We start from the raw sequence: 10462 nt of genomic DNA, 5'->3' as shown, positions 1-10462 counted from the left end.
TGTTTTTACTGCTGTGTGGGGTTCAAAGGTCTCCTGAAGAATCGGCAGCTCTGTGCGAGCAAGGGTGATTTAAGAATGGAGGAATCTGGATGGGTGTGTGTGTGTAAGTAGTTTTCTGCAGTAGTAGTGCCAGGAAGAGAGTGCGACTCCCACTTTCCTTCAGTTCAAATGGCTGCAGTCACTGCTGATGTGGGCAACTTGGAAACTGTAGGAGTGTCAGTGTCTATATTCTGGTTGTGTGGTCTAGAAACAAGTAGTGACTGTATGTTGTGTTTGTTGTTTTAAAAGAGAGGCATGCGAACAAAAAAGACTTTTCCACGTACTTAGATTCAGCTTATACTTAGGTTTAAATTTAATGTAAAAACTGCGACTATATGTAGGATGAAGTATTACAGAAATTGTTGCAGTTTTTAAAGTCAGACACATTTTCCCTGAGGTTTGCACCAAAGGGATCAATAAAGTTCTATTCTATTGTATTCTGTTCTATTCTATTCGTTCTTTATTTGTATTGAGGATATTATAAAATCGTTTAATTGCTAGTTTGTTCTGTTCATCAAACCATGTTTCTTGAAATATAAATATTATGTAGTTCTTGAAATTTATGCAGACAGAATGTACATCCATGTCCCACTCAGACAGCCAGCAGTGCATTGAAATGCCATTAAGTTGCCATGGACAATTTATTTGTTCATATATTTAAACATGACATTGAACAAGTTCACTTAGGTTTGACACCATCCCCTATTGAAAGATATCACTTTGGTTTTTGGCCAAATCTAAGTGAAATTAATGTTACTGATTCAATATTCTCAGAAATAAATACCAACAGATGAAACAGTTTTATAATCTATGTTTCAGTGTAAAAAGATTTGGGCAGCAAATCAGGACCCAGCGTATAAACATATGTATGCATTTTCTCCATCACCAACTGACTTCATGCTCCTTCATTAGGTTCCTGTGGATCTTACAGCCAATTCAAATCCGAAATTCCGAACACAACATCCTCCTGCCGCAGCATAAGTTGCTATGGTGATCTAACCAGGTAAGAAAGAGGAAAACCTTCGTAACACAGAAAACTCTTACTGTAAGCTCAGCATACCTCCTTCCCTAAACAGGTACAGCACGGTTAGTTGACTTAAGGCCAGGTCGTAGTTTCCCCAGTCACATGCACAGGCTGATAAGCGGACTGCAGATGCTCTTTTTATACTTCAATAGAGTTGTCTACATTTCCCTTAAATCAAACACAGAAAATCCCCTGAGGACACAGCAGCTTACGCTGTACCACCACACTGATGATTATTGCTGAGGTGTGCTGGGCACAGTCTGGAAACAGCAGAGGACTTCTGGAGAAATACTACTGTGTTTGGGGTCCACTGACTAAAAGCATGTACAAAAAATGCTCCTCCAAACTCCAGCAGCAAATAGTTTAATTAAAACACTTTTAACGATAAATTCTAAAGGTGTGAATGACTGACAATCTCCTCGTACAGTCTCTCCTCACACCAAACTTTTGTTTTAAGCACTGCTTCTTTTCCTGGCACACATGTAGTAAGTGCGCTTGTAGTGCAGACAGTTCGAGTGGTCACAAAATTTGGGCTACACGCAGTCTGGGGTGGATGACAAAGATTACATTACACATACCTCTACAGACGCAGAATGCACTAAATTGGCCTTTAGTTAAGTGCACCATGTATGGTTGTTTGGTACAAAAAGTGGAATAGAAAAATGGGAGAAATGAGTAGTTCTTCTGAAAACAGTTCAGTGTTAGTACAAGGAGCACCAGATCAATCCTAACAGCAACCAGAAAAAGAAAAAAATGTGAAGAGCTAAATGTGTGGGTGCTGTGGTGATACTTGGCTAATTCATAGCCCAGATGGCCATGAAGTAGATGAGATGGGTTGTCTACAGTCTAACACAATACAAATTGCTGATGGTGACTGCTGAAAATCTGCACCAACGAAGAGAGAAAATGCCCCAAAATGTAACACCTGAAACAACATCCTCCAATAAAATGTGTAGCTGTGAGGCACTCAAGAAGACATTGCTTTCTGCTTTCCGATTGAGGTTGTAACAAATAATTCAAAAGTTTCTATTTGTATATCAACCTTCATACAAATGTGACATGACTAAGGAATTTAGTACGGATACACAAGGACACCATGTGACACCAGTAGTTTTGTGAACATCTGTATACATATACAAAACAGAAAACTAGCTGTAAAGCTCAGCACACGACTCCTAAATGAGTGAAAATATCTAAGGCATTGCAAGTGTGAATTGGTTTAGGATATAATTTTCTAGATTCAAACTTTAGTTTATTATTAATGGTTTAATAGATTCAAAACATGTGATGGGACACTAACGCATGAGACACGAACAAAAGCATGACTGTAAGCAAATAGGACAGCATGAATTTGCAAAACCATTGACATAACAGTTTACGCCCTGGGGCAGATGTGCTGTAAAATGACAAGGTGTGGCTACGACAGCGTGCATGCCTGAACTGCACTGATCACTGGGCAGAATAAACAATCTCTAAAAGTTTCAATCTGCTCAAATTAAATAAAACTGAAACATCATTAGACTTTATGTTTATATATATACATATTAAACTATTAATAGTCACACCTTGTATATCCTAAATTACAGCCTTTGCAATGTTCTAATAGTATTGTTCCAAATTGTGATACCCTGTCTTTACCAAAAACTTGATGTTGGGCAGCTGTAATCCATTAACAAAGCAGAGGTAAACGGTTAACAAAATTTCTGTGGTCTTTCTTCAGGTCCTGAAATTGCAAGGGAAATTTTAAGTGGACTTTAATCTCAACAACAAAAATGGCTTTTTATAGTGTGGCTTACATTACTTAAAATAAAAACTTGTAAGTTCTACAAATTGTTGTCTTTTAGACATTAGACTGGCATATAAAAAGAAATTTAAAGACTGTTCTGTCAATAAGGAATAAAAATGCTACCATTAAGTCACCAGTGTTTCTCTACCTGCTGTCGTCTGTCCTCCTCTCATCCCCGTTACTTAGTGACTACAATATCTAATCTTTTCTGTGGTAAAGGACAAAATAAATCATCCCACCCATTACATTTGAAAATCATTCTAGTTTGCAAACCAGAATGATTTTAATCAGGATGACATCAAGAAATACCATCAAGCTCCTGGAATCACACAGATGTTTTGCTACCAGAAGAAATCAGTGTTACAATGTTTGTCACGTCTGTTTACTGACTGTGGAACATTGGTGATGGCGGTGCACTGGTCACAGTAGGCAGCTACCGAATCTAAGACACAGATTCAAAGCATGAGCCACAAGAGAAAAGGGAACGGCTGATATGAGTTCTTGCTGGGAACAAAGGAAGACACTAGACACAGAGTATCCCTCTTGGTCTTGTCTTAAGCACAAACTGATGACTGAGAGTGTGAGTGCAGAACATAGTCTTCCCGTCTGGTTGACACTGAGTGGAACACAGTGTTCCAGCCAGCACAATACAACAAGCTGTGTTCAGCTGCAGCGCGCTGACACACATACACATACATCACACTCACTCATCAAACACCCAGCTGCATAAGAGTAGTATACATGTTATTAATTATAGCCAATTGTGACGCATCTGATCTATTGTGTGCCTGTGTAGTCAGTATTAATGTGTGTAGATGTGTGGGTTTAATTTACGAGTCGGTAGTGGTCAGTCGTGTAAAATCATTTAGTGGACAGACTGCAGCTGCATGTGTTAGCTTTTTATTCACATTAAACTTGTGCAGTGTTACATTAATATAAAAAAAAACCACAGCTCTCAACCCTGACTCCCCTCTAGGGCCAGCAGCTATCCATGGCTGTAGTAGTCTAGAATGAACTGGGAATTACTAATTCTTCATTTACAAAGGAAATCCAGTTACAATGTGTACATCTCATCTGCCAACAGACAAAACATGCATAGCTCTATTCTACCCACAACAAACCTTCAATGTACACATCAAGGTTACAAGTATCTGTGACACTGCTCTGTCCAGTGTTAACTGCTCTGAAAATAAAGAAGCACTATGAGACAGAACAACCACCATGTTAATTTCAAGGAAAGATTCCTACTGTATTTTTCTGCTTTTCTCTTATCCGCAAAAGAAAGGAGTCAAGGAGACCATGTGGTCATTTTAAATTCAATCCTTTGACAATGCACACTGAACAGAAGGCATCAGCTTGCAGCTACACACATATCATCTCTGACACATTTCATTAAAATATTTTTAGACAAAGTAAGGCAACACAAACTGCCATATCTACACTTGAGGCTGACATTTTTTCAGAAATCCTGCAGGACTCCTGTGATACTTCTGCAAGATGGAAGTCAATTTCACTGTTTGTCCACGACCGGAACGGGACAGAAAAAGGTAAAAGGAGCAGGTGGAACAGGAATTATAATAATAGGTCAATTTATGTCTATAAACGTGCTGTTCTAATATGAATAATAAGAAATACCATCAAGCTCCTGGAAAAAAAATACAAATCTTTTGAACTAAATCCTATTCGTTCTGTCTTTTTTCTCTCTCTCTCTATCTGTCTGCTGTGATGTAATGATGGAGGCTTTGCAGTATCGGCTGGAGAGTCAGCCTTGAGATGTGACAACCAGAACTGCAGAGCTTCATTAGGATCACTTTGATGGTGAGCTTTGGATTCTTGGCTTTTAACACTAACGTTCTTCCAAGGCCAGGGTTCACTTTTGGCTTCTTACCACACCCTTTGAGATTTTTTTTTTTTTTACAGTGTTGAACGCCTCATACTTTTTGATTATGCTTTGCACTGTGGCCACTGGTACCTAAAAACACTCAAATATGACTTTATAGCATTTTACCATCTTCTGAGCAGCCACAATTTGCAATTTTCCCTTGTGACGTATCTTAACAGCAAGCTGACTAAGCTCTTTGGTTTTAGCCATGACTTGCAACTAAGCAGCCACTGACAGAGAACTACTGTGACAGATGTTCTCAGTTTATACTGCACTAGAATGCTCAATAACGTAGTAAGGACTATATTCATTCTGAACATACAGTGTACAACAGAAGTAAGTTGCCCATATCACTTAAATGTTATATGATTAAAAATTCTGTAATCTCTCACTAATTACAGTACTTCCAAGTTAACAAGCAGAGTATTTCCACGTATGAACAATTTAAAAAAAAAAAAAAAAAACTCTAGAATGACTATTTTAAAATTACAGGCTCCAAAGTGATCATGTCCAATAAGCTCACTTGCATGACCATGGTTATAAAATGACCTGTGAACACCAGACTTTTCTGTTTCTAGCAAGCTAGGCTGATGGCTCTCTTTGTCTGCATCAGCTGGAAAAAAATAGGCTACGCAAGACTGAGTCTGTCATCAATAAAGGCAAACATGAAGTATTGAGAATTTAAATTATACTGAAAATATTAGTGAGACTTTAACCATTTTCATCTGGAACTAGGGTAAGTGTGCTCCATTTTTAGTATTTAGGGCCATGCTGAGCTGAGCTAACTGGCTGCTGGCAGTAGTTTCATATAGGTATGCAAAATTTGAACAATTTTCTTAATAGATAATGGGCAATGGGCAATCAGTAATCAATTACTTGAAAACAATTAATTACAGTGGACATTACTTCATATGCTGATACTGCTACCTCGGGTTGCACAGTATTAAACAGGAAGCAAACAGGTACTACAGCTAATCTACAGTAGATTTTCTGACATGATGTCCCTCATGTTCTACCTTAGCAGAGAACATATTTTTAATTAGTTAAATTATTAACAGTGGTTAATCGCTTAATTGTTAATCATTAATATGGCTAGTTTGATACTTATAGTACAAAGGCATGACTGCTATTAATCTGAACATCTAACTTTCGGCAAGAAAGCAAATAACCGTATTTTGCAAAATGCAATTTTATGAGTACAAATTTTAACTAGACTGCTATCAAGCTTCACTACAGTCAAAATTTCCTGCAATAAGCAGGATTTAAATATTGATGAATTAGAATCATCTTTTACAGGTATGTTTTGTTACAGACAGATAGGTGGGAATTTGTGAGAGGGAAATGGAAAAGCTCATTCAAAAAGGCCTGAGGATCACTGAGTATATTTACTGTGTGAGTCTGAGTGTATGTTCATTACCTGGTATGGTTGGCAGGCTGAATGGTCAGACAGGAAGTCCAACTGTCGGTCCAATAAGAATTCCACTGCTGTTACTGACGACAACAGGCTCCTCCCCACCACTGGCTTAAACGCCTGCACACACAAAAAACACAACATGGTTACCACCAACAATTCAACAATAACTCAATAACATCAGTATGACAGTTTACTTCTATAAACAATCAGCGCAAAAGGCCTCACTTGAGTAGATTAAGTTGGAGCATTTCATGGAATTTATCAATTCTACAATTAATCTACAGGAAACAATTCATGTATATTGTATTTTGGACATGCTTTGCTCTGTGACAAAACACTACTAAACAAATGCCAGAGAATTAAAGAAAGGAATGGGAGAAGAGGAAACACAGTAATGAAAGAAGAAAGATAAAAGAAAAAGTTACAGAAAAGATTAGAGGGAGGTAAAACACAAGTGGAGACATGATGAAGGAAGGCAGAGAGAGAAGAAGGGAGGGAGGGAGGAGAAAGAGACAGAGAGCAGGGAATAGAAGAAGAGCTCTAGAGTGATGAATAAATGAATGAGTAGAGGAAGTCTGACAGTTCAAAGGCAGTATACTCCACTTTGATGTTGCCTTTTTACACATACATGCACACACATTCTCTGATGATATCTGTCAGCCTGTAGCCTGAGTTCAGCTGTTACCACACATACAACCAAGACCAGGCTACACTAGCTTCCATGGTTTCGCTTCATATCTGGCTGTGCTGAGGTCAAAGCAGTGCAGTCACACTATCTACAGCTACAGTTCTCATTATGAAGAGCTTGTCTTAAGATTTCTTTACAGCCACGGCAAATTATTTCCTATTTAACTATTTTTGTGCCTGAAATCAGTCAATCAGTTACAAATAACTGTACAAATGCAGCTAAAGGAGTTGTTCACAGCAGTAGGCAAATGCATGTGTGTGTTGTGGGGGTTGGTTCTGCTCTGATTTATGGTTACATAACAAGGTCAGTCTGATAGAGAGATGACAGAGTAGAGGTGAGAACCATGACTGCTGTGACTCCCTCCTTCCGTACACATACACAGTAGGCAAGAGCACATTGTGTGTGCAAGCAAAACATGATAGTATGTGTGTCTGCAGCTCTATTTCTGTCTGTCTATGCATATCACATTTCTAGCCTTCAGTGGCAGCATGCAGTCTGCAACACAGGCCACACTGCTGCACATTATTTTGGATATTATTTATTTATTTACTGTTGTTCAGTGTCCCATCCCTATCACAACAGCACACTGACAGTGGGTGCTTAGATGCATACAGATATCCCAGTTTTAATCTTTATTAAATCATATGTAACATGAGAAACCTGATTAGTTATTTCTGTGCAGACATGTTTCTGACATTATCCAGACTTTTAATGTGCTGTATTGACACAGATTTGTCTTTAATTCCACATCTATCAGATCTGTTCTTTCTGTACCAACTGAGCTGTCAACAGCTGATGGAAACAGCAAAACAATGGCAAGTAGAGAGAACTCGAAAATGTATACTGCAATGCATAACAAAGTTATAATTTACATTCTTTTTTACTCTTCTTCTTTTTTGTGATTAATGTTATCTATAAAGGGCCAATTATGACAAAAAAAGACAAAAATTAAATGTAATGATTACTTATTTACCAAAAGCTCAGAGACCGAGGATCAACATTGTCCTAATTTAACAGTATCTGGTTACTTCAAAAGGCTTTTGGTAAATATTCAAAAGAGACATTGACAATAAAGTGGTTCTGATTAAATAAATCAAAAGCAAAAAATAAATAAAAACAAATAATAAAACAAATTTAATTAATTTTAAACTGAAATTTATGAAAAATTGTGACCAAAGACAGACATGATGAGTTTATGGACCATTTGAAAGTTAAAAACAAGACATTTCTTCCTAAAAATATAGCATGCCATTCAAATTCACTGGTGGGTTTTGGGGTTCATGTGGTGAATATCAACATTATTTATGTTTTTCTGACTAATAATAACATAACTCTGCATTAGAAAGCAGATAGTAGATGCTCATCCAGGCTTCCCTGGTTAGGTTACTAACTTAAACTGGACCAGGACCAGTACCAGGCCCAGGACCCTCTACAATTTGCCTACCAGGCAAATGTTGGGGTGGAGGATGCTGTGCTGTACCTCCTCCATCGAGCCCACTCACACCTGGACAAGGGAAGCGGCACTGTGAGGATTCTTTTTATGGACTTCTCAAGTGCCTTTAATACCATCCAGCCCCCGCTACTGCGGGGAAAGTTAGAAAGGATGGGAGTGGACTCGTGCCTGGTGGACTGGATCTCCGACTACCTCACTGATAGACCACAGTATGTCAGACTGAAGGACACCACATCTGACACTGTGGTCAGCAGCACAGGGGCCCCTCAGGGGACAGTGCTGGCCCCTCTCCTCTTCACCCTGTACACCTCGGACTTCTGTTACAAGTTGGAGCTGTGCCACATACAGAAGTACGCAGATGACACAGCCATCATGGTGTGTATCAAGGATGACAGAGAGAGTGAGTACAGGAGTCTGGTGGACGACTTTGTTGTCTGGTGCAAAGAAAACCACCTGCAGCTCAACGCCTCAAAGACAAAGGAACTGTTCATAGACTTCAGGAAAACTGGACCATGCCCACGACCAGTTCTGACTGAGGCACATGAGGTTGAACTTGTACAAAACTACAAGTACCTTGGGCTGTGGCTGGACACCAAGTTGGACTGGTCATGCAGCACAGACTACCTGTACAAGAGGGGACAGAGCAGGCTGTACTTCCTGAGGAGGCTCCGGTTGTTCAACATCTGCAGGAAACTCCTGCGGATGTTCTACCAGTCGTCGGTCGCCAGCGTCCTTTTTTACGCCGTGGTGTGCTGGGGCAGCAGCACATCAAAAAGGGACGCATCGAGGCTGGACAAATTAATCAGGCGGGCCAGCTCTACAGTAGGCATGAAACTGGACTCCCTGGTGACAGAGAGGAGGACACTGAACAAACTGCTGGCCATCATGGACGATGCCAGCCACCCTCTGCACACTGTCATCATCGCCCAGAGGAGCCAGTTCAGCGACAGGCTGCTCCTCCCCAGGTGCAAAACCAACAGGAACAAAATTCCTTTGTCCCCCGAGCCATCAAACTGTTCAACTCTGGTGCAAAAACGCAGGAACATCATTCATTTTAATGGGGGGAGTCCTTTGACACGGAAGGGCTGCCACCACTGCAGGCTTCACCTAAAGACAACATAGGGTGATGAAGTTAAATAGTTGAGTCCAAGTCAACTTCTACAACACCACAAAGCAATATCATATGATAAGGTGCTGNAAATAGTTGAGTCCAAGTCAACTTCTACGACACCACAAAGCAATATCATATGATAAGGTGCTGTAGTGGCCAGTTAAATATGGGCAAGTGTACACTGCTGGTAGATTACTTTGTGATGTGAAGGCTGTATTTTTGCTAACTACCTTGCAGTCCTTGCAATAAACAGGTTATAAAATTCTGCGACAGGGTGTTACAGCCATGTGTGCAGTGTTTGGCATCTGATAAAACAAAGCAAAAACAAATAACTCTAACAAAACAAAATTATCATATATCAACTTATCAATTGCCCAAATCTAACAGCATTTGATTCTTCAAAGTAAATGACAATGGACACAGCAGTGCACAGAGTCTGTCTGTTCAGTCATCAGCAGGAGTTTTTGCTGGACAGGTTGCTATTACAGCCTATATCCATTAAAAATGCATGACTGAAACAAGTTGTGACAATGGCCACCGCTTTTAGCCTTGATGCTGGGTGCATGCAGTGCAGAAGCACGATGGGACCTTGACACAGTTCACAACATTTTATAGGAGTCATTGGAAACTCAAGACTGTCATGACATACATGGTCTTGACAAGTGTATGTAAACTGTTTTTCATGACTGTTTCATCATCAATGACACATAACAATGACAAGGCAGGATTTTAGCTTTAATAGGTTCTGAGCCTCAAACTTCAATGTGTGAAAACAAAATGCTGAAGATGGATCAATGGACTATTTAAAAAAAAAAAAGATCTCAGGAAGTACTTAATATATCATACTAAGTTTCACAGTTGCCATTTGATATACACACACACACGAACTGGCTCCAGTCTACCACAAAAACCTAAAGCGGAAAAGCATTCTGTCACTGTGTATTTCCAGACAGGCAGTAGGAGAGTGGACCCGCACAGGATAGGCATTCATTTACTGTCAATATGCAGTACACAAGTACACATTAAAACCAGAGGACCTGCACAGAAACAAATCAACACAAGGTC

The 10462-nt window shown here is 39.6% G+C and overlaps 1 protein-coding gene across 2 annotated transcripts in view; it reads right to left on the bottom strand.

The window, feature by feature from the left end:
• Positions 1-10462, bottom strand: part of jmjd1cb (jumonji domain containing 1Cb) — a 143219-nt gene that overhangs the window by 43104 nt on the left and 89653 nt on the right. For both annotated transcript variants that reach the window (XM_008279310.1, XM_008279311.1), the window contains exon 3: positions 6149-6262. In XM_008279310.1, coding sequence (XP_008277532.1) covers positions 6149-6262 — 114 coding nt within the window. The remainder of the gene's footprint in view (positions 1-6148; positions 6263-10462) is intronic.

Source organism: Stegastes partitus, unplaced genomic scaffold (assembly GCF_000690725.1).
Source record: "Stegastes partitus isolate 25-593 unplaced genomic scaffold, Stegastes_partitus-1.0.2 Scaffold154, whole genome shotgun sequence".
Lineage (NCBI taxonomy): Eukaryota > Metazoa > Chordata > Actinopteri > Pomacentridae > Stegastes > Stegastes partitus.
Note: the sequence above shows the minus strand (reverse complement) of the source record. Positions and strands in the feature narration are given on the sequence as shown.